General features: G+C 40.8%; 4 protein-coding genes across 4 annotated transcripts; 2 read left to right on the top strand and 2 right to left on the bottom strand.

The window, feature by feature from the left end:
- Nucleotides 1-1,263: 1,263 nt before the first annotated feature.
- On the bottom strand, nucleotides 1,264-11,877 carry si:dkey-67c22.2 (uncharacterized protein LOC792544 homolog). Its single transcript, XM_026376436.2, has 10 exons — nucleotides 11,726-11,877; nucleotides 9,978-10,068; nucleotides 9,228-9,435; nucleotides 8,942-9,018; nucleotides 7,026-8,849; nucleotides 6,530-6,926; nucleotides 5,842-6,371; nucleotides 4,470-4,957; nucleotides 4,250-4,342; nucleotides 1,264-3,457 (listed from the first exon to the last, which is right to left on the bottom strand). The coding sequence occupies exons 2-9, from the start codon at nucleotides 10,003-10,005 to the stop codon at nucleotides 4,268-4,270; spliced, it is 3,627 nt and encodes a 1,208-aa protein (XP_026232221.1). The 5' UTR covers nucleotides 10,006-10,068; nucleotides 11,726-11,877; the 3' UTR covers nucleotides 1,264-3,457; nucleotides 4,250-4,267.
- A 781-nt stretch (nucleotides 11,878-12,658) lies between these two features.
- On the top strand, nucleotides 12,659-15,781 carry ercc1 (excision repair cross-complementation group 1). The gene is made up of 9 exons (XM_026375743.1): nucleotides 12,659-12,823; nucleotides 13,004-13,429; nucleotides 13,525-13,628; nucleotides 13,829-13,928; nucleotides 14,368-14,444; nucleotides 14,822-14,921; nucleotides 15,124-15,195; nucleotides 15,354-15,422; nucleotides 15,512-15,781. Exons 1-9 carry the CDS (start codon nucleotides 12,764-12,766, stop codon nucleotides 15,572-15,574), a joined length of 1,071 nt encoding a protein of 356 aa, XP_026231528.1. The 5' UTR covers nucleotides 12,659-12,763; the 3' UTR covers nucleotides 15,575-15,781.
- Nucleotides 15,782-16,452: 671 nt separating this feature from the next.
- prmt2 (protein arginine methyltransferase 2) lies at nucleotides 16,453-20,771 on the top strand. The gene is made up of 9 exons (XM_026376258.1): nucleotides 16,453-16,664; nucleotides 16,744-16,950; nucleotides 17,263-17,424; nucleotides 18,392-18,556; nucleotides 18,736-18,911; nucleotides 19,451-19,580; nucleotides 19,677-19,813; nucleotides 19,934-20,105; nucleotides 20,281-20,771. Exons 1-9 carry the CDS (start codon nucleotides 16,578-16,580, stop codon nucleotides 20,311-20,313), a joined length of 1,269 nt encoding a protein of 422 aa, XP_026232043.1. The 5' UTR covers nucleotides 16,453-16,577; the 3' UTR covers nucleotides 20,314-20,771.
- Nucleotides 20,151-22,507, bottom strand: LOC113173024 (zinc finger protein 154). The gene is made up of 2 exons (XM_026376259.1): nucleotides 22,295-22,507; nucleotides 20,151-22,012 (listed from the first exon to the last, which is right to left on the bottom strand). Exons 1-2 carry the CDS (start codon nucleotides 22,316-22,318, stop codon nucleotides 20,945-20,947), a joined length of 1,092 nt encoding a protein of 363 aa, XP_026232044.1. The 5' UTR covers nucleotides 22,319-22,507; the 3' UTR covers nucleotides 20,151-20,944.
- Nucleotides 22,508-22,523: the final 16 nt, after the last annotated feature.

Below are 22,523 nucleotides of genomic sequence, written 5' to 3'. Positions count from 1 at the left end.
TCACTTGCAGGAGGGTTTCATTACTGCACGCGTACATTTCTTTTAGAAGTAGAGGCTATATAATGACATTTGTCACTTTCTCAGACAACCATTGCCAAAGAAAATGCTCTTTACATTTTACATATTTATGTTTATTTATTTGCGTCTTTCTGTTACCAGGCAAAGATCCACACTTCAGCACAGTTGTCTTGCAAATAGTTCGACTGCACATTCATGTTATGAAGTTGAGGACCATCTTTGCTGTGAAGCCATTCATTCCACATTTGAATGTTGGTCACACGCTGTTGGGCAATGCACATCTAGGTCAAGGTCGCTCAACATTTATTCCATGACTATCTTTACACCTGGCGGTGCCTGATGCTAATGTTAAACAAAGGAAACTTTCAGGAAACATTTAACAAGGTGTCAAACTGATTTTATCCCTCTATGTTTGCTTATAGTATTTTGTATGTGCTCTATAGTCTTCATTCTATTTGCACCTTTTAATTTTGCAGTGTGTTGTCGTTTGCAGAGTTAATACTAGGTAGTCCCAATTAAAATTTGGTAGGTTGGTTGATAGATCTGATCTTGAAAGCCTGTGTAGATTAAGGACTTAGGCATTAAACAGTAGCATGATCCTCCATTATCTACACCCTTAGCAAAATTCTTATGCCTTCATGGGCTGATCATTTGGAAATACATTTTTCTTAAACAAGATTCACTCTCTTGATGCTCTCCTGTTTTAATCAGAAGCTCTACCAGGTGGAACCAGAGATCATTTGAATGAACATGAACAACTTTATCATCATTTCTTAATATTGGTTTGGGAAAAAAATGGGACAAAGAAAACCATGCAATGTACTTCTTACATGTTGTTTTCATATGAAATAAACAACTAGTTAGTGGAGAGTAATGTTTCTGGTCTATCTTTTCACTCTAATTATAATGCATGTGCAATAGTGTTAATTGTAATGAGTATTACAAGTATGGACTATATGTACAGTATATTCAATCATATATTTGAGTACATTATCTATAAGCTTCTCAATTCAATAAGCTAATGAACATATATAACTACCAATAAAGGTTCATTAAAAATCAGACTTTGTAAAGGGCTGTGACGTGCTTTTTGTTTGTCCAAAAATAAATAAATTAGGCACAATTAAATTTTGTAAAAATTACACCACTGTATTTTTCTCTTCTTCTTTCTAACAGGAATTCAATATAATTTACACTGATGCAATATCAGCCTAACTAAAGTGAATACAGCACACGACACACATATTTACAGATCATTGAGGTTTTAATAATCATCAACACATTTATGTACAAAGCAAGCAGTGTCCTATTCAAACAACCAAAAACAAAAAATAATCCTAAAATGCATTTTCTTCTTTTTTTCATTAAAATTGCTAAAGATTACCTCAGGGAATCAATTCAAAAACAGTTCAACACTTTTGATACAGAGTCTGTATAGTTACAGTTTGACATAACCTTCAAAGATCATCTTTAACAATGATACAGCCCTGGGCATGGGTGGGTGACACAGGAGGGTAGACCGTCATTTCTTTTTACACTGAAAATAAATGAATTACGAATGCAAGATTCCATAAAAAAAAAAGAAAAAGAAACTCATCCCTGCCAGTTTCCAAAAAAGCACCAAGTTTGTCTTTGTTCTTCAGTTATCCAATGGGACAAAGGGTTACAGAAAACATGGACCCTGGACTCAGCTCACATAAAGGGCCAAATACAGGCCAGGTTTTACAGGCCAGTATTTATGAGGACCAGTATTTATAAGAAACATTGAATAAACCACCTCAGTAGATTGAATGAAAAGGGCTTGTTGGAGTTTTAATATGTCTGCGCATTACTATGTATGTTGTTCCCAATAACACTTCTCCGGTTTGCTGCTTGGTTAGAAAGTTGCAATACGATTACATTTTATGTGGTTCTTTAAAAATGTTTAAAAAAATAAAAAAAAATCTGATTGTCTAACACACAAGAACGGTTAATGTCACCTCGGGGCAATCTCAACTTTCTATAGTCAACCCTATAAGGACAGGGTATTTGTCACCTCCAGTGAAATAGCAAAAGTTTTGTTCTCCAAGCGTGCCTCTTTAAAAAAAAAAAAAAAAAAAAAAAAAGACTCCAACATCATCTTTTAATAATGTAAATGACAGAAAAGCAAACGGCTCTGTATTGACAAACTAAACAGTTTGTGTGCTGTCACACAATGAAATAGAATGTTCTTTAAAACAAGTAATTATGATCTCTGTATACAGTTTAAGGAGATCTGCATTTTTACCCCTGGTTTCTTATCATGAAATTAGCTATACATTAGGTTTGAAGGTTCAAAGACCAGTCAACCAGACTGCTCTGGTCTCAGGTTTTGTGATAGCCAAAACTAGAACTGCTTTCATAAAGTCAAACTTGGATGACAAATAAAACAGACATTTCAAATGTGTGCACTGAACAACAAGTCTTTTAGTTTTAAAATGCAAATGTAATTCAAAGTAATGTTTTCTGTGCATCTCAAAGTGTACTATAGTCTTCTGTAAAACATACAAAGATGGATGTTAGGAGACTGGTGTTATAACTGTGGTACATTAAATGGCCATTAGAATCTTCAGCAAACACGTTTCCTAGTTGAAAAAAAATACCCCAACAACACCCAAACAAAAGGTGAGAGCCAAAGATTTGCTTGGTGCCATTTACAACAGAGGGAAAGAAAAATCACACCCAGGGCATTACTAACCAAATTAGGTATGTTTTGTGAGTGGAGATGGTAATCTTTGTTAAAATTCAAAACCTTATTGCAGCCATTATCATTCCCTTCCTTCAAAAATAATCAGATCCGGCACTCTGTTCAAGGAATTACGATGTCAACACTATCTTGCCCAAGAGAACCAGGCTTTGTCTGCATTATTTGTTTATAAAATCAGGGACTACAGATAACTGAGGGTATACAGCAGAACATTGAAGCAGTCTCAACTTAACACAATCCTTTAAGAAAGCATAAAATTAATCCAAATCCAGAGAAACTAATCTTTTACAAAAACACTTGCGCCACTAGTTAGTTTGGTTTGTTTCCTCTTCAGTCTTTACAACAGTGACTGCTGAACAAGCAACACTGAGGAGTTGATGATCAAAATCACTATATACACACTCACTGTACTCACTATTCAGTCATTCGACTGTGCACACCTGTCAGTGTGTCCAGTTTTCTCAGTGGTATCACAGGTGACAGTCTGCCAATCTTTCGCTCTCTCACACAAATAGAAACAAACTGGGAAGAGAGTGGGGCAGTAACTGGTGCCAGTGCTCCAATATTATAGCTGTGACAACTAGGGTGCTCCTCTTCATACTGGTGGTTTGTGAGGCTCAGTCAAGTTATCTGGCTGCCAAAGGGAACTGTGGAAAAGTTCGTCCACCAGTAAAGCATTTTTTACATTTTCCTTCAGTCCTTTGATGGGAGTGGCTGTGTGTAAAAAGAGAGAAAAGGTCAAAGACCAAAACATTTTGCTTAATTACTCTGTATCAATTATTTAGTATCCACAGAAAACATCACTGGACTTCACTGTAACTACAGCTTATCTATATAATAACCAAAGGAACAATTTGATGGTAGGAAATGAAAACGGAATGATTCAACAAACGATGTTATGAGTATAAGCTTGGCTAACTTGTTTAACTAGTATCTTTGCTAAACCTGTCCAAAAATCATATGTAACATGTCTATAATTAGCATATTTAAACTTTGAATGCAATATTTAGTAGAATAAGTATAAAAGATAATCAAATGCTGCAGCCTATGTAATTTTGGATAATATATTAATAGAAAATTATATCAAGAAAAAAGTAAATTTATTAAAAACTCTATTACCCCCCAACGTTTGTGTTGCTGCTATCAATTTCAAAATTACCCTATTTTATGCTTACATTCTCTGTTCAAACATTGAATATGTTTTCTATGTTCTGCTCTTTAGTGTATGTTAAACAGCTCCCCAAATTTTTTCAATTGGCTCTACACATCTTTAAAAAATAAGGAAAATGTGTATAAGATCAGGGAATTTAGTGAAAATGGAGTAAGAAGTAAAACAGGCCGATTCCAAATTGAGATGACCAATATGAATGGTTCAACTAATTCAGGTTTGGATAAATGTCATACAATGTCAATGATTTCAACCTCAATACAGTGAACTTAAATTAAATAAAACACTAATATACAGGCTGATAAATAATAAATAATAAAAAAGAGTGGAAATTTTACCACAAGGGCTTGGCGGTTTTAGCTTTCATCATCTGAGACGTGGGGTTTAGCAATGGCCATCTCCTCCTTGCTATTTGCAATCATCTTACACTTCTACAAAAAGACACAAAACACATCAGTTACTTTACACTGGCAAAGGTCATGTATGCATAGTTGAACATCTTTCACTCAACACTGTTTTGTTAAACATGTACAGGTACTGCACGATTCCCCCATTTACCTCAGTAAGCTCTTTGATGGTGTGAATGTTGGCTTGCTGAGTGACCTTCCTTTTGGCTTCCTCAATGTGGTCCAGGTTAAGAGATGGGGCTGGAGGAGCGAGGCACGGGGGAGGCTTGTTGGTGATGGTTGGAAGTGGGGCAAGGGGGGGCATTGCGGCCAGGGCACCCATGTTGGTCAAGGCAGCTGTCATAGTAGCTGCTGTCATACTTGCCATAGCGGCACTCATGGTGATGTTTGACATGCTGGGCATTCCTGGAATACTGGGTAGTCCCATTGGACCCATGTTGGGCATATTAGGCATGTTGGGCATCCCCATACCCATTGGGAGAGGTAAAGGTAGAGGTAAGGAAAGGGGTGTAGGAGATGGAGTGGGTAGAGGGAGTTGGAGGATAGCTTTTGGCCGAAGACTCTCAGGAATGGGAACCCCTGCCTTAGCACACATAGCAGCAGCATTAGCCTTTGCTATCTCCAGCAACTGGTCCTTATCTACAGAAAGAGAGACATGGGACAGGGGTAATGCAATGATGCATATGGAGAATAGATGGAGGGAAATAAGGAACGGTTAAGCCTTAAAACAGTCTAAAAATAACTATAAAGAGAAAAAAATATTTTTTCATAAATGTAAAATTGTTTAATATTCATACATCTAAAATAATTTTATGTTATAGTTAACAGTTTTCACGATGATATATAGTGATACATGAATATTAGTTATGCACCAATCGCACTGATCGCATTTAATGATCAAGTTGCGCACCAAGCGTGGTGCAAAGAGTGCTGAGGATTTTCGCTTCTCTTTCATGGCTTCTTGTTCACCTTCGCTTTGCTGCCCCTCTCAAAGACATCCTTCTTTTGGGTTGGGCTTAGCAATGCTTCATGCTCATGGTGTGAGCGGTAATGGAGAGAAATTTGAGCAGGGCATAGAAAGATGCTCATTCCTCTTTTTAAAAAAAAATTTTTACCAAAAAAAGCTGCTCTGCACTGTGTTCAAAGGTCTGCTGTGCTCACGTACTCTGTCACGCACAGATAAATAGGCTGTAACATCACAGCAACACTTCTTCTATACCCGGTTGTATTCTTCTGTTTGTAGCACCTGTTTACATCTGGAAAAGTACAAACACTACACTTAATTTTTACTTGGAGGTTTGTCCAGTAATCTGAAGAACTTTAAATGAGAGTGAGTGAAAAAGATGGAAAATGAATTAAACACAATTACAAATCATTATTCATTAAAAAAAAAGTTAAATATTTAGTAGTTTAGCTGTCAATTAGAATCTGAGCTGAAACCAGAATTAGCCAAAAAAAAAAAATAGCAATTGGTGCATCTCTAATGAACATGGCTGTCATTACTTAGATCCTAAAAGTTATACCCAATTCAGTCAGCCGTGGAGGAGTCTTGCTGGTGCTGCGCCGTGCCCGGGACCCTGAGCGTCGCTGCTTGCGGAGGATGAGAACTGGAGAGTGACTAGGCTCCCTCTTCCACCTGTCCCGTCTATCGAATGAACGACTGCGAAACACTGGGCGCCTCCCTCGACCCCTCGACCTAGACCTGCGTCTACGATCAGAGGAACGAGATCTAGATCGTCTGCTCCTTTCTCCTGACCTGGATCTTTTTCTCCGGCCTGCAGAGCGACTCTTGGACCTCTTGCTCCTGTCTATAGACTTGGACCTCCTCCTCCCTCGGGCATTGGGTGAACGAGTTCGGGATCTCCTCTTGCGGGCTGGAGAGCGAGACTTGGATCGACGGATCTTGGTTCGCGACCTGGAGGATGAACGCTTTCGTCGCGTGGTGGAACGTGAGCGTGACCGTCGCCGCCGGCCAGGACTCCGAGATTTTGACCTTCGCTTCTTCCTTTCTGATGGAGATAGAGATGCTCTCTTTCTCACTGGAGATTTGGACCTGATGAGAGGTAAATCACTGATAAAGCACTATACACAGCACAACACCACACAGTGGGACTACATTGAAGTCTACTATACTGTATTTGCCACTGCAACAATATCCAATACCTTTAAGAATAAATGTAATTTAGCTATGAAAACAAACACCCCACAAACCTAGACTGCTTCCTTCTAGACGTAGACTTGGATGTTGACCGTCGAGGTGATGAAGTTGAGCGTGAAAGTTTCCCTTGATCTGTGGGAGATTGTGACTTGGAAAGCTGCTTCTGCACTTCTGGAGATGCGGAACCTGAGGAGCTTCTCTGGCATTTAGATATTGTTTTTACTGGAGAGGAAGAATCCTCTTCTTCACCTGAACCATCCGAACAATCAGACCCCTCTGGGTTTGGCTCTTGTGAAGCAGATCTGGACCTGGAGACGTCACGTCCATTGGACGAACTGGTATGCTCCATTTGCTCCTTGTCAGGGGGGGCAACTTGTTCTTGCAACTGCTCTGAGGAGCTCCCAGCTTGGTGGCTGAAGGCAGGTTCGGAGGACACGGCTTTCCAACCACCTGCATAATACATTTAAATAACATGGCATAAAAATACATTTGGACATTTTTAAGAACAAAAACAATTCAAGTAAAATGTAGAAATATAAAAAGTCCAACCTGCTGTGGCTGAAGCACCAGCTTCTTCAGGTGTCTCCTCTGCTTTAGGAGAGGCTTTGTTTGCTTTAACAGGAGAAGAAGATGTGGATCTGACTAGGGAGGAGCTGTCAGACTGCCCATCACTTGACACAGACCTGGACTTTGACCTGTTCAAGCCTGCAGAGAAGGATTTCGACTTTGATCTTCTTGTACTCTTCTTGGGAGATTTGGATCTCCTCTTACTAGGAAGTGGTGTGTGCGACTTTGACCGGTGTCTTCGAGACAATGAAGGAGATTTGGAGCGTTTGCTGGATCTTAGTGGAGAACGATTTCTCCTGGCAGTGGACCGAGAGCGTCTTCTGACTGGGGACCTGGATTTAGACCGCCGCCGAGAGGGAGGACTTCTGGATTTGGTTCGTTTGCGTGGACTCCTGGATCTGGAGCGTCGACTACGCTTAAGGACAACAGCAGACCGTGATCGAGTCCTCCTGCTCCTGCGGATCGACCGTGAGCGTGAGCGGCGGGATCTGGGTGGTGGTGACCTCCTACGGCGAGATAAGGATCGACTCCTGGAGCGCCTCCCTCCTGCGCGCCTTACTGTTGGCCGTGAAACGGAGCGACGAACAGGCCGCTTGGATCTAGAGTGGGAGCGCCGAGTTCTAGTGATCGAACGTGACCGTGAACGCCTGCCAGCAGCACCACCTCGTCTAGGTGAGCGGGTTTTGGAGCGCCTTGTGCCTCCACGAGAACGTGACTCTGACCTTCGACTTCTCCTTGGAGAACGAGATAGCGAGGGAGACCTGCGACTGCTGTGTTTCGGTGATCTTGACACTTTTCTTTTAGGAGAGAGGGAACTACGCCGTCTCTTTGGGGAAGCAGACATAGAACTGCTACGACGTTTAGGAGACTTAGACTTCCTCTGAGACTTTGGCACCTTCTTCTTGGGGGTGACGGAAGGAGATGTGGACCGGGATTGGCCGCTAGCTCTTTTGGGAGACTTGGGAGGAGGAGAGGGTGATTTCCACGTAGCTTTTGGAGACTGAGAGCAGGACAGCTGCTGAATCATCACAGGTGTTGAAGACCTTTTTTCCTTTGAGGTTGACTTGGAATGAGTTTGTAACTGTTCTTTCATTTCTGTTTCTGTCTGAGAACCAGACTGATGTCTACTGGGACTAGATGTTGGCGATGGACTATGATCAGAGCCAGATTTCTTAATGTGAAGATCTCTGGAAAAAGAAGGAGACCTGGACCTGGGAGTATCACATTCCCTGGCCTTTGCTCTCTGAGCTGAAATAACGTCATCTTTCAAGCCTGGATCATCTCTTGAGGTAGCACCTTCCTGTTTAGGGATGATGTCTGGCAGTTCCTGGGCAAAACTGAATGCACCATCTCCATGACAAGCCTCTGTCTTAACCCTTGCTATCTCATCTTGGCCTGCAGGGGTCAACCCCATGTCTTTTTCTGATCCATTGGTGTTACTGCTCTTCACTCCAGTCTGGGGGACATCCATATCTGATATCTGTTCATTCTTCACCATAAGCAATTCAGGTTTCTGAGTAATGATCGGAACTCCCTTCTCCTCCCCTCGTTTACTTTTTGAACTCAGTTTGGATACTGATTCTTGCAGGTCAGATGCTGTAGCTGGAGAGTATTTCCCATCAGCAGACCCTTTACCTCCTTGACCTTCAGACTCAGAACCCGAAGCTGAGCTGCTTTCAGATGGCGAGTGAGATGGAGATTTTTTTTCCTGCTTTTCATCTTTCTTCTTCTTCTTTTTCTTCTTTTTGGCAGCATGTCTTTTGTGTTTTTTGGATTTTACATCTCCCTCCACATGATCCACATGGTCTAAGAGGATAAAGTATTTAAAATAAGGATCAAATAAGAGTGAAATTACTCATCGCTTTCTAAGGCTAGTTTTTTTTGCGAGGATCTCTTACCTGTTGTTACATCCCTTTTACACTCCTCCTTCAACCCAGCATGATCTCCAGCTCCTGCAGCTGCTGCTAGTCTGGCGCTACAAACACAAGGAAAAATATGTTCACAAATTGGAGTAAGATACAAAATGATGGGAAATTTATTTCAAACTACAATTCTAGACCATTAACTATCTGTCAACATCATTATACTTTATTATATTTAAATATGATTATTAAGTATCATCTATCCATACCCACTTGTCTTACATGGACAAGTATAAATAGATGATAATTAAGTTCTCCTGACCTGGCTCTGGTGGTCCTGACAGGTCTCAGTGGAGGTGGTGGTTCTACGTCAGACTCAGCACCAGATTCTGAACTGCTCTCCTTTTCCCCCTTCCTCCTCCTCTTCTTCTTCTTGCTCTTGTGTTTTCTGTGCTTCTTGTTTTTCTTATGGGGCAGTTCATTCATTTCCTTTGCATTCAAGTCATCTTTCTCAGGTGTCTCATCCTCACCTGCACATGACACATGATTACATAATTAATTAAATTATTTATTTATTTATTGATGCTGCACATAAAATTAATAAGTACTTTTTTCTTACTTTGATTATCTAGAACGCGAACTGGTCTCAGAAATCCTATGTCAGCTTATCACAGTACACAGGGTAAAGTGATGTGTGGCTAAGGGGCATTGAATAATGCTGTTTATACATTTTAGAAAAAACTAATAACAAACCACACGAAAAACAGTACAGACTATTAGATAAGGGGAGTTTTTTTTCTTTCATCAGCAGCCCAAATGTGGCCAGTGTTCATTATTTCTGCATGTAAAGACCTAAGCTCCTCCTAAGTGAAAGTGAAACTGTGATACCTGTCCATCAAAGTGCCCAAATTCTGACAAAGGCACACTGTTGTAATACACTGACAGAAACAAATTTTAATATTAAAGCTGTGTGAGAACTGCAGTACATTCATTCATTTAGTAAAAGCAGTAAAATAAACTAAATCAAAATCAGTGAGAAATGAAATGACAGATTCCTTTGTGCCTCACTCACCTGAGGGGATGTCCACTGCACATTCCATTGTGCTGACACCCCAAATAAAGGCCCTCTTAATGTCACTGGTGCACCGCTTCCTCACTTGACACTGGGGAGGGAAACAAACATACTATAACTCAAGCAACAAAGAATGCTGCACCAATAGACAGATTTGAATAGATTTCATATGCACACCACAACAACTACTGTCATTTTCCCAATATTATATTCAACGTGCTGCTGCACATGCTGCTGATGCATGAGGTACCACACATTGCAACAACAGAATTGAAATGAATAGATCTGCAGCATGGATCTGCCTTATTATCCAATACCCAATCTACAGTTTGTAAACACACTTCACAAATGGTAAAAAAAAAAAAAAAAAACACACAAGAAATGTTCATATGAACAGTGGAACGTTACAATAATATTATTTTGTGATAACATATTGGCTTTCTTTAGTGACTAAATAAAATTGCCAAAGACAAAATAACCGCCTTAACTTTACTGGCTGGGATATAGCTTAGGGTCTAAAAAAGAATCATGGTCAAATAGCACTTGAATAAGAGCACTAATGGCATAAAAAAACATCCATCTACAACACCACAGCTGGACCATCTTCCAATCTCCTAGGATAGAATTCACTTCATTGAGACACAGTTTAGTGGGAGGCTGGACTAATAATGCAAACAAAAGCCGTACTTTAAATATCCAATTGCACAGATTAGTGGCCCTACCAGTCAACCTATCAAGATTTCCTTTCTCCTGTTTTTCCCCTTTTTTTAATTGACTCAAATCTCTCAAAGACAAAATACCAGTATCAATACTTACTTTACTGTTGGTCCCTATTAGGCACATATAGATTATATATTTTTAATCAAGATTTTAAAAGTCCAAACGTTGCGCTCGTCTGAGGAATGTAGTTGCCTTACAATGGTAATGACTTTGACACAACCAACATTATGCCACTATACATACATAACACGTGGGAACCACTGTTGTTCACAAAACAGGCAGTGGCGATTCAGTCTTAGATTCATTTTACAGCAAGCGCCTAAAGACTTTACTTACAGAAATCTATGAGCATCCACTAGGCAATAGTTACAAAACATCTGTAAACTACTAAAAACTGAGAATACCAGCATTTTAATAATATGCATCTAACACATTATGTGATCATTGTCCATTCATATAATGCTAAATATTGGTTAAAAGTAACATCGAGAGTTCAAGATCTGTTCAACACACACTATGTCGAAGTGTTAAATGACACAAAAATGCATTTCATTAAATTTTGTAGAAAAAAAACATAAAAATTGAGAAAATTTTGAACAAGACATTTCAATAACACGTTAGATAACGCTAGCCATTATCGGGCCTGCACCGCCATAGCTACTGTTAACATTCATTCACAGGTCGATGCTAGCTTATGTGCAATCACTTCACCCGTTTTTCTGGCTCTAAACTAGCTAGCTAGCTAACACATATATATACCAATGCCTTTATGTTGTTTAAAGAATTACTCTACTAAGTGCTGGTTATTTTGCATGCTTACCCGTCATACAACATATAAGCCAAACATGCTCCCTTCGTACCGCGGCCTAAGCGGCTAACGTTATTCACTTAACCTAACGTTAAGCTACCACAGCTAGCTAAGTTAGCATGCTCAGAGCAATTTAACTAGCTAGTTTGCTAAAACATTTAGCTGCTAGCTACTCGTTTCAACAAAGCAAGTTCGGTCGTTTATCACGACTAATGATTACCTAGTATGTAATTGCCCAGTTTATATTTGCTGGCTGCAGTCCTTGTGTAGTAATTTCCAGATGGCTAGAATCCTAAAATGTGCCAAACAATCGTTGAATATGCTACCCGTTAACGTTAGCAACCAACTGTTCCGCCATGATGGAAAAAGATATCCCAACATGCCATGCTGCGCGGTTTGAATGGCGGCGTCATTGTCGCCTAGGCAACTCCTCTCCACAATACCAGAGTGGATTTCGAAGGATATCTAAATAATATCATGAATTAATAATATAAATGTGTAGGGTCTCCTGATCTCAACTTCTTGTTTTGCCTTGTTTTTTTATTTTGTGTAGATCTTCTATACAAGAACTTAGTCAAGCTTTGTTACACTGGCCCTGTGTTGCAAAATGCTAAATTTCATGCGGACACATTTTATGAAATATACTTCATTTCCACAGCAGGTGTGCATCTAATGGCAACCTTGGGGATACAGCCCAGTTCTATTTTCAGTACTACATGTCCGAACCATCAAGAGAGGTGCCGATTAATATCCAACATATGCTCTAGCTCTTTGTTTACTTCTACAGTTCTTCCTTTGAGATTTTTACACGCCAGAAGATGCAGTAAATTTTCCTTAAGAATCCATTATGGAAGGTGCTGATCTTGGTGAAATAGAGTTAAGTACTAAATATGACCATGGGGCTAAGTCCCAAGAGTTGCTTTCAGCTTGGGGTAAGAGTTGAGTCTCACCTCAGTCTTTTAATCACTCGGGCAGTATTGTTCTACTCAGTCCTCCTTCAGGTCTTGTTCCTTTTGAATCCTGAGTCTTTTCATTTGTCTGATCTAAGTCCAATGATTTCATATGTCTTAAACATTTCTAATAGAAGATTTCTACTTTAATATTTATGAAGATTAAACTTTTAGCCTGAAAGATCTCAACCGGAAGTGCCATTGTTGCTGTTCTGCATGTCAGTTGTTGTCGGTGCGAGTCGATATTGCGCCTCACTACTCAGTGTTATGTATGTAGTTACTTAAAAATACTTTAGCAGTTGAGAAACATGAAGAAGCGGTTTAACATCAACCTGGATGATTCTGCTTTCTCTAAAGAAAGAACACCGGTCAGTGTTTTCCTAGAGATTAGCTACCTAAGAATTAGCCGTAGCAACGTTAGCTTTAGTTAGTTAGCTAGCTAACTAACATGCTTTTCAGCTGGTATTTACAAATAAAAATGTTTAATTGCTTGCCAACCTTACTTCATGATTATCGAGTCTTACAGAAAACATGTTACTGTTTTTCAGCCAAAGCCGCAGTTTATTCCTTCATCCAAAGGAGAACAGAAAGCCTCCACTGCATCTTCAGCAAAGTCTGCTCCTGGGACAGTGGACCAACCCTTGTCTTATGCACAATATGTAGTCCAGAGTAAAAGCAACGTGGCTGATCCACCTCAGAGACCAGCTCCGTCCAAACTACCCACGTCTGAAGGTGCTGCTGTTAGCAGTCTGAAGCAAAACGAGACTGGTTCATTGTCCTTTTCAACAGGAAGATCTGAAACAGCTCAGGATAGTGTTAAAGTGACTGAAGGTGGATCTGAAGGAGTTAAGACGAGTGAAGAGACACAGGTGGCTGACACAGAACAAAAAGATTCTCAAAAGTCAGATCCAAGTCTCAGTCTGGGTCCTAAACCAGTGGGATCTGGGAGCAGCATTATTGTTAGTCCTCGACAGGTAAGCTTCAGAATGTGGACGGTCAGGCTCTTACCCCGCTTCTGTGGATTGATTTGCACAGGCATCACATCACATGTTTGCTCTTACTTATTCAGAGGGGAAATCCCATTCTGAAGTTTGTGAGGAGTGTCCCGTGGGAGTTTGGAGATGTTGTACCAGACTATGTCTTGGGCCAGACAACATGTGCTCTCTTCCTTAGGTGGGTTTTTATGCTTCAAGAACAGTGTGGATGTGTGTGAGATCCTGAGATGATACTTTGTTTTATGCATTGATTTCGTGTTGTTCGTGCTGCATTCCTTGTGATGAACACTGACATTTGTATTAGTTCGTAGTGTTGGTGGCTCTGCACTCATATATTTTTTTTCTGATGTGATGTGATATTGGATTTGGCCCATCAAGTCTGAGGTATCACAACCTTAACCCAAACTATATCCACGACCGCCTCAAGCAGCTTGGACAGACTTTCAGCCTCCGTGTCTTACTAGTTCAGGTGGATGTGGTAAGTACAATGAAATATTGTAATCAATACACTGACCTTGGCATTCACAAGTTATGTTATGTTAAATGATGTTAATTTAATCACTACTCTCTGGCACAGAAAGTGCTACATCTTGAACAATAGCGTTTTAACTTATTAACGGTTACATTCTTTTTGTTGGTGTTGTTGGTGCATTCTTCACTATTAGAGGTCAATTAATAAATGTTTTGGGCTCAGATTGGACTCAGAAAAGCATTTCTGCAAGAAAGAGTCAAGTAATGTTGATGCTCTATTAAAAACTCATCACAATGTTTTTTGTGAGGAAGAAACATGTCAGTGGTGTGTTCATTGATGTGTTTTTAATAGTTTGTGAACAACAATGGATGTCTATGGCACAGGCGAATGATTATTCATATTTCAGACATGTGAATTAATGTTGTTATGTTATGTCCTACGTTAGAAAGATCCTCATCATGCATTAAAGGAGCTGGCTCGCATTTGCATCATGGCGGACTGTACTCTTATATTGGCTTGGAGGTAAGACCTGCAACAGATTGCCAAGAAGAATGAACTATTTGTTGAAGGGCACAGACATTTACAGAGTGTGCTGGGGAACTGTTTTGATTCTATATTTTGATTTGTGAGTGATATTGATTTGCTAGCAAAAGACAAGTGTAATCAGGAGCTGAAAAAGGATATTTCCATTTTATAATTATGTAATGCATCTTTGGGTTTGTAATGGGTAGGTAATGTCTTCCATAGTAGAATAATCATTTATAAATATGTTTGTTTATTCTGGCCATGATTAATAGGTAAGAAATTACATCCTAGTCTAACTAGCCCTTGATAAGTTAGTGCCTGACAAATAAACTAAGAAAGAAAATCCTAATATTTTTGTTTTATTGATTTGGCAGTCCAGAGGAGGCAGGGCGTTACCTGGAAACGTATAAATCATATGAAAAGAAACCAGCAGACCTGCTGAAGGAGCAAGTTGAAAAAGATTATCTGTCAAAGGTGTGTCGGATTCACTGTTTTCTGTTGTTTCTATTTTTTATGTGATACATTTGACAATTTGAAAAATATAGATTGCATTTTAATGTAACTATAATGCAATCATATAGAAACTAGGGAATTAATCTGCAATTTTAAAAAGGTCTTGCAGTCTTTGGTCTTTGTACAACGCAATGCTGATTGGAATTTAATGTTTGTTTTTAAGGTTACAGACTGTCTGACCACTGTTAAGTCCATAAACAAGACTGATGCCATTACCTTGCTGTCCACTTTCTCTGTGAGTACAACTGTAAAAAAAGAACAGTATTTTCACTCCATTAGCTTCTTTTTACGGCAGATATTAATCCTCACATTGAAGCTGTCATTCGTGTAAACTGAATTAATCTAGTGATGTTGTTGAGTGATGTTCTCATAGCTAATGAGCCTTTTTTACAGTCTATTGAAGGGATCATCAATGCCTCTAAGGAAGACCTAGTTCTCTGCCCAGGCCTCGGACCACAGAAAGTGAGTAAAAATACACATGGATGATGTGAATATACACAGGGTTGATGGAACATTTGTTAAATTATTATGCTGACATTTTCTGCTTCCAGGCGAGGCGACTCTATGATGTACTGCACAAACCGTTCCTCAAGTCAAAAACTAAAGACAGCTGAAACTTCTGACCAACAATATGAGACATGCTCCTGTAAACTGTGTGAATCAGTCATCACATCCAACATACTTACTAAATCCTACAAAAAACTACAGATACAAACCTTTCAAGTGTTGGAGCTGCAAATTGTACGGCTGTATTATGGTGTGATATAATTTGTTCATAAAGATTTTGTATGAAAATAAATATTTTTTTAATCTTTCTTCTACTTTTTTTGTTGTTTTATTTCCATTGTGAAGTAACCGTTGAGACCCTATTAAACCCTGTTGCTAATAATAATACAAAGGAATACATCAAATAAGTTAATGGCAGCTTAATATATATATTAAACTTACTTGAATACAGAAATTGAGCTTTTTGATTATTTGGATTACTGATCTGCTTTAAATAAACTTCAGTGTACATGTTTATTTGAATGTTTGTCAATTTTGCAGTACCGGTTTTTGAGTATTATAAAAGCAGGAACAAGAGTTACTGTACCGTTTAAAATCATGTGAGTGGATCGTCTGGTTTGCATAGCACAGTGCTGCTTTTAGTACTCCTCGGAGATTCCCGTTTTACTAGTTTACTAGTATTGTTTTCAGTAATTAATAAACGCCATAAAAAGCAAGTAAACAGCACTCAGTTTACAAAGACTTCTCAAAGTGTAAATTAAGCGACACATACGTGGTGTTTTTTACTATAATATCAACTGCACATCAGAGCAACATAGTGGTCTTCTGATATTAGTGGTTTCTGATACGATCACCTCGTACAAACGTTGCCAAGAAATGCTCGCTGTGTCGGTACCTTTCTCTCCAAGTCAAAGTCTCGGTTTTCACGACAGTCCCTGAAGGCACTCTAACTTTATGTGACGTAAAACAGGAAGTGCTCGCTGTATCCACGCCTGCCGGAGTTTTTATTGTACACACCGGTGTTTGTTTTTTTACTTTACTTTTACCTACTCAGTGACCTCGTGGAAAGGTTTCTGTAGTTTTTTTTTATACGAAACCAAACAAGCAGACATGCAGGCGGAGAAAGAAGATGAGGACGATGCATCTCCCGAAGAGTATGTTGCTCTTTGCGATTTCACTGGAAGTGGCAGCGACCAGGTTAGAGATCCGCACAGACTTCAGGCACCGCAGTGTCGGGGTGTTATTAGGGCTAACCGTGTCGCCCTTTGCTTCACAGCTCAGTTTTAGCAGCGGCGACAAACTGCTTGTGCACACCAAGCCTTCATCAGACTGGTGGTGGGCAGAGCTGCAGGGAGTCACAGGTTATGCTCCTGCGAGCTACCTGCAACCTGATGGTGCTGAGGAGGAGGAGGAGGAGGAGGAGGACACCTCCCTACAGGACCCATGGCAGGATGAAGAATACTTCGGCAGTTATGGGACACTGGTTAGAAGCATGAAAAAAAAAAAACACATAATGTTTTGCATGTCTCGGTGTGTTGCACACATTGCTACTTTTAGGTATACTGTACAACTGCAGCCCTCATGCACGCAGTCATGCATTTCTCTGTGATAGCTGCAAAAGTCAACATGCACAGACTTAAATGTACTTGAACTTGTGTTCAGAGAGCGACAGAAACAGTACATGTGAACTCACTATGTGTCCTGACTTGTTACATTTACTGGTATACTGCTCTTTATTAATGTCACCAATTCACATCACTCATAGTGTTTTATTTCATTTTGTTTAATGATACAGAAGCTTCACTTGGAGATGCTGTCCGACAAGACTCGCACTGAGGCGTACCGGCAGGTTATCTTCAGCAACAGTGCTTCTCTGAGGAATAAGGTGGTGATGGACCTCGGCTGCGGGACTGGCATCATCAGCCTGTTCTGTGCACAGCTGGCACAACCCTCAGTGGTAATGGAAATGCCTGATAAACTAGTAAACTCTTAAATATATACTTACAGTGGCCAGAAAAAGTATGTCACCCTTTTGGGTTTCATAGTTTTCTGCAATAATTTGTCATAAAATGTGCTCTGATCTTCATCTAAGTCTTTATTGAGAACAACCACAAAAGATAATATGGATAAGTGGGAAAAGTATGTGAACCCTTGGAATTAATTACTTTGTTCCAGCGATGCCTTCAAATGTTTGGCTGTCATTTGGATGTGTTTTTTTTTACCACATCCTCTGAAACTGCCTTTTTTTTTTTTAATTCAAAGGGTTCACGTGCTTTTTCCACTAGTACTTTGAGGTTTTTATAGTTCTCAATAGACATGAAAGGTCAGAATTTGCTTTGTATTATTACTTTAGGCACATTTTATTTGTTAATACTTTTGACTTAGATGAAGATCAAATCACTTTTTATGACAAATTAATGCAGAAAACAATGAAATTCCACTCTATATACAGACACTATGGCTGTTGGTTTGGACGCTGTGTACAATCCCACCTTAACCTAACAAACTGCAAAATGTTCATCCAGCTCTTCCTTGTATTAGGGATAGTAATTGCATTTCTAATTTCCACGTATGGAGAGAAATGAAACTATCAGTATGTTAGTTAAATCTGACTCACATATTAACTTAAACTTATTTTTTGCATTGCATTTGCATACTTTGGTTTTATATCCCTGTGTAGTACCGTGTGTCTCAGTCTGTGTGGCTAGTTTGAGCCTTTTTGTATTCATCTAATTGAGTTTATAACCAATATTAAATAAAATATTCAATCCAGAGAAACTCTGCCAAATAAACCCATATAGGAACATTTCCATAGCTCTACTGCCATCTGCTGGGCAAGGAGTGCTACTATATTGTGTGAACAGTATGGTGTGCTGTATATACAGTGTCAGTTAACCTGAATTCCTGTATCTGTGGTGCTGTAGGTGTATGCTGTGGAGGCGAGCTCTATGGCGGCATACACCAGACAGCTGGTTAAGCAGAATGGATATGAGGAGGTAGTCGTGGTGCTCCAGGGGCGAGCTGAGGAGATCGAGCTGCCTGAGCAGGTGGACGTTTTGGTGTCTGAGTGGATGGGTAACTGCCTGCTGGTAATAATGTCACTGCCGACACTTTTACTACTAATACGCTATAGCATGAAGACGTTTGCATTCTGGATAGGTTATGTCAGCAGTATTACAGCTCTCTGCTGTAAGTATGTATAAGAAGACACAAAAACATACATTTCCAGGTTTGAAAATATAAATGTAACATCTTCTTTTTGGTCTAGTTTGAGTTCATGGTGGAGTCAGTTCTGCTGGCCCGGGACCGTTGGCTGAGGGAAGGTGGGGTGATCTGGCCTTCATCTGCAGCCCTCACGCTGGTGCCGTGTCAGGCCGACAGCTATTTCTCAGAGAAAATGGCCTTCTGGGAGCAGCCCTATGGCCTGGACTTCACCCCTCTTCAGTAAGGGCCATTAGTCAGCTGTTCTCAGTGAACAGCTGACTAATGTCTTGTCCTGTCTCACTTGTTTTTACCGTTTTGCACATATACTCACTGAGTGATGAATAACATTTTTCAGTACAAATTTGCAATGTGTTCGATTAAGATGTGCACAAAAAAGGTTTCACACGTTTTAGGAAGATGCTCCAGGTGCGGCAACTAATCTTAGCAATAAAATCACTGTAAGCAACACGTGAACAATTGTACATCAGTCACCAGAGTGATTAATTTTATGAGAATAAACGTTATCTATGCGTCATTCTTGCTGTTGTAAATAGTTAAATAGTCCTGGCAAACGAGCTCACATTTTTTGCCAGCTTTTCATTTAGCCTTCAGCCATATCTGATGAATTGTGTTTACTTGCACCAGTATCATGGTTTCGGTCACATGCTGCTTTTGTTCATATTCACTGTATGATGTTTACATGGGGCAGGACAAATCATAATAGTATCTAGTATCTGGTTAGCTTCTCCATGGTGTTTAATGGCATTTCATTTCTACAGGCCTTTGGCACACCAGGAGTTTTTCACCAAACCCAAGTTCAGTCACCTCATTGAGCCCAACGACTGCCTCTCCGCTCCGTGCGATGTCATCTGCTTGAACATGTACACTCTGCAAGTGAAAGACCTGGAGGTGCGGGATCCATTTCACAATCTGAACTTGCTACATCCTATAAATGTTGAAATTTGAACCTAATGTGAGTCCACCTAACACAGTTTCATTTCTCAGGAAATGAATGGCCAGTTTCATTTTTGTGTGGAAAAGCCTGGTGTTTTCCACGGATTCACTGCCTGGTTCACTGTTCATTTCAAAAGCCTCGAGGAAGGAGGGACAACAGTGGAGCTAAACACGGGACCAAACTCTGAGTATAACACAAACTCAATTCAAATAAGCAAAATTAGTGAATGCTCAACATACAAATTTTGTGGTGTCTGACTACATGATCTCCATACCTGACAATAACAGCAGACCCCCTTTCTCTTCAGGCCGACACACTGGAAGCAGACTCTATTCATGCTTGACAAACCAGTGAGTGTTTGTGCAGGAGACTCAATCAGTGGAACCATTCTGCTGCGCAGGAACCCCGTCTGGAGACGCCACATGACCGTTACCTTGAACTGGAACATTAGCAGCACAGGGGAAACCGACAGCTCCCAGGCAAACAGCTAATATATCAGATATATGAGTAATCCATTGACTGCATCTGTTGTAGATAGTTTTATTTTGTTTTATAGCATTGCGGTTACAGTTTTCCATGCAGTGTATCCCACATTAGCACATTAGCCTCCATACTTGACATTTAACTGGTACATGGTTTTCTCTGTGTCTATAGGTTGGAACAAAGACTTTCCCCATGTGGAGGTGACAGACACTGGAAAAGCTACTACAGACTCGGATGAAGCAAAAGCAGGTCAGCAGGGAAGAACTCATGTGCGTACAATGAACTGCAGAGCACTACTGGAACTTTGACATACATGCTTATTGGACTCAAACAGTGTTGTTTTAGACATATTTATGGTGTCAGGTACTGCTGCAGTCCTGCACACTACGGTTTTAGATTTGGATTTTTACTCTTTGTGCATATTGTTCCACAATTAGAATTTAGTTCACATTATAATATGTACAAGTGCCGTATATGCACATAGGCTCGTATTGATTAAAAAGATGTACTTCAAATTACAGTGCCTAAAATTATTACACTATTTTCTTTTCTTTTTTTTCAATGTGACTGAAATGTTACAGATGTTAATTTGCCTCATGAGTTAAAATCTGCATTAAAACCAACATCGTATTACACAATAAAATTAATTGTTCTAATTACAAACAAATATACACTTAGTAAACTTTTGTTGATATAAATTACATAAAATCTTTTTTTTAGTTCATCAGCTATACATTTTTGTTCTTTCTAAATTATTTTCTCTTGGTTTTATTTGTGAGATGTTATTACATTTATTATAACACCATTACTGTATGAGTTGATGCACCTTCAGTCATCACTCTGTCTTACTCTTAGCTTTTGATCTGGAGCGTGTGTTAACCTCAGAGGATGAAGGCTGAGTGGGTAAGGATTCAGGAGGAGGAGGTCTGGAGAGGGGGACGAACAGCGGCGGTTTGACAACTTTGACTTTAACCTCCTTACTCTTGTCCTTTTTCTGTCTCAAGTGTTTATCACAGTGGTTCACAAACGTGTCCAGCTTGACAAAAGTCTTGTTGCACACTTTGCAGTGGTAAGGCCGCTGTCCCTTCTTGAGGCGTATGTGCAGCCTGATGTATGAGGACCGTACGAAGGTGCGGCAGCAGACGCCACACTTCAGATCGTCCTGGCTACATTGTGTTTTCTGGGGCTTGGCTAGTGATGGAGCCGACGCTGGCACTGGTCTGCTTTGGCCAGAAGACTCTTGAGCCTTGTGAGTGAGCAGGAGCGACAGAGAGCGGAAACCTTCACCACACTGCTCACACTTGTACGGCCGCTCCCCCGTGTGCAGACGAACGTGTGCCAGCAGCCCGGCCTTCTGGGTGAACGACTTGTCACAGTACGTGCACTTGAAGGGCTTCTCGCCTGTGTGGAGCCGGCGATGGGTCTTCAAATGCGAGGCGCGGCCAAAGGTCTTGCCACACTCCGGGCATTTAAACGGCCTGTCCCCGCTGTGGATTATCTTGTGTGCCATCAGGTGGGAGGACTGATGGAAGTACTTGCCACAGGTGCTACATCTGTACTTCCTCTCCTTGTTGTGGGAGGAGAGGTGAAGGGTCAGGTGGGCGGAGGAGATGAACGTTTTGGAGCACAGGCTGCAGCTGTGAGGGTCCAGCCGGATGCGCCGGTGTGGCCGCCGACCGCTGGGGAGGCTGCTGCCCGCCCGGCACGACGGACATTTGGACGGATTGTCCGCTTTGTGCTCACGCTGCTGTTTAGAGGGGGCTGGAGTGTCTGTCGAATCAGGGTCAGAGTCGGGCTGTGGCAGGCTGAAACTGCATCCACAGTCTGAGCACTGCACAGACTGCTGGCTTTTATCACTGGCTTTATCCAGCATGGTGGCTTCAACGTCACGTCGTAGTGACATCTGCAAGGAATAAACAGATGATTGTTATCATTCACAGCAGTATAACTGAGAGCAGACATGCATTAGAAAAGTGTCAACCTGTGCTTATTATTATCAGCTTAATGACACTGTTAAATAAATGCACACTGAACAACAGCCCCCCCCCCCCCCCCCTCCCCCGTGCAAGTCTGAACTGGTGTAATTATAATTCTTAGCACTGAGCTGCGTCGCAGGCCGAGCTCCCTGAACAAGCAGCAGCTCCGTGGAGGACGCGGGTTACAGCACACGAACACGTTCACATACCGCGTTCGTTGTTCCTGAGCACATGTGCTCGGACCGGAATCGAGAGCGCAGGTGAGCGTCGAGATGAGAGAAACGGATGAGACGGGTTGGTGCAGCGCGCACCGAGCGTCCTGCGCCTCCCTGCCGGAAGTTCAGCGACGATGATGACGACGACGACGACGATGAGCTGCAGCGCCACCCGGCGGGCGGCGGAACAACACCGTTAGTTTCGTTTCATCGGAGTAAACCA

Source organism: Anabas testudineus, chromosome 21 (assembly GCF_900324465.2).
Source record: "Anabas testudineus chromosome 21, fAnaTes1.2, whole genome shotgun sequence".
NCBI classification, from domain to species: domain Eukaryota; kingdom Metazoa; phylum Chordata; class Actinopteri; order Anabantiformes; family Anabantidae; genus Anabas; species Anabas testudineus.
The sequence above is the reverse complement of the archived record's forward strand: the minus strand, read 5'-3'. Positions and strand labels throughout refer to the sequence as shown.

Excerpts from the sequence above, each read along its gene's own strand:
- si:dkey-67c22.2 (XM_026376436.2), bottom strand. The coding sequence starts at position 10,005 with ATGGAATGTGCAGTGGACATCCCCTCAG. Across the intron at positions 9,019-9,227 it reads GTCAGGACCACCAGAGCCAG|CGCCAGACTAGCAGCAGCTG; the intron begins GTCAGGAGAACT and ends TTGTGTTTGTAG. Across the intron at positions 6,927-7,025 it reads TGGTGCTTCAGCCACAGCAG|GTGGTTGGAAAGCCGTGTCC; the intron begins GTTGGACTTTTT and ends TGTATTATGCAG.
- ercc1 (XM_026375743.1), top strand. The coding sequence starts at position 12,764 with ATGAAGAAGCGGTTTAACATCAACCTGGATGATTCTGCTTTCTCTAAA. Across the intron at positions 12,824-13,003 it reads TCTCTAAAGAAAGAACACCG|CCAAAGCCGCAGTTTATTCC; the intron begins GTCAGTGTTTTC and ends ACTGTTTTTCAG. Across the intron at positions 14,922-15,123 it reads AAAAAGATTATCTGTCAAAG|GTTACAGACTGTCTGACCAC; the intron begins GTGTGTCGGATT and ends TTTGTTTTTAAG.
- prmt2 (XM_026376258.1), top strand. The coding sequence starts at position 16,578 with ATGCAGGCGGAGAAAGAAGATGAGGACGATGCATCTCCCGAAGAGTAT. Across the intron at positions 17,425-18,391 it reads AGCTGGCACAACCCTCAGTG|GTGTATGCTGTGGAGGCGAG; the intron begins GTAATGGAAATG and ends GTGGTGCTGTAG. Across the intron at positions 20,106-20,280 it reads GGGAAACCGACAGCTCCCAG|GTTGGAACAAAGACTTTCCC; the intron begins GCAAACAGCTAA and ends CTGTGTCTATAG.
- LOC113173024 (XM_026376259.1), bottom strand. The coding sequence starts at position 22,318 with ATGTGCTCAGGAACAACGAACGCG. Across the intron at positions 22,013-22,294 it reads GCTCAGGAACAACGAACGCG|ATGTCACTACGACGTGACGT; the intron begins GTATGTGAACGT and ends TATTCCTTGCAG.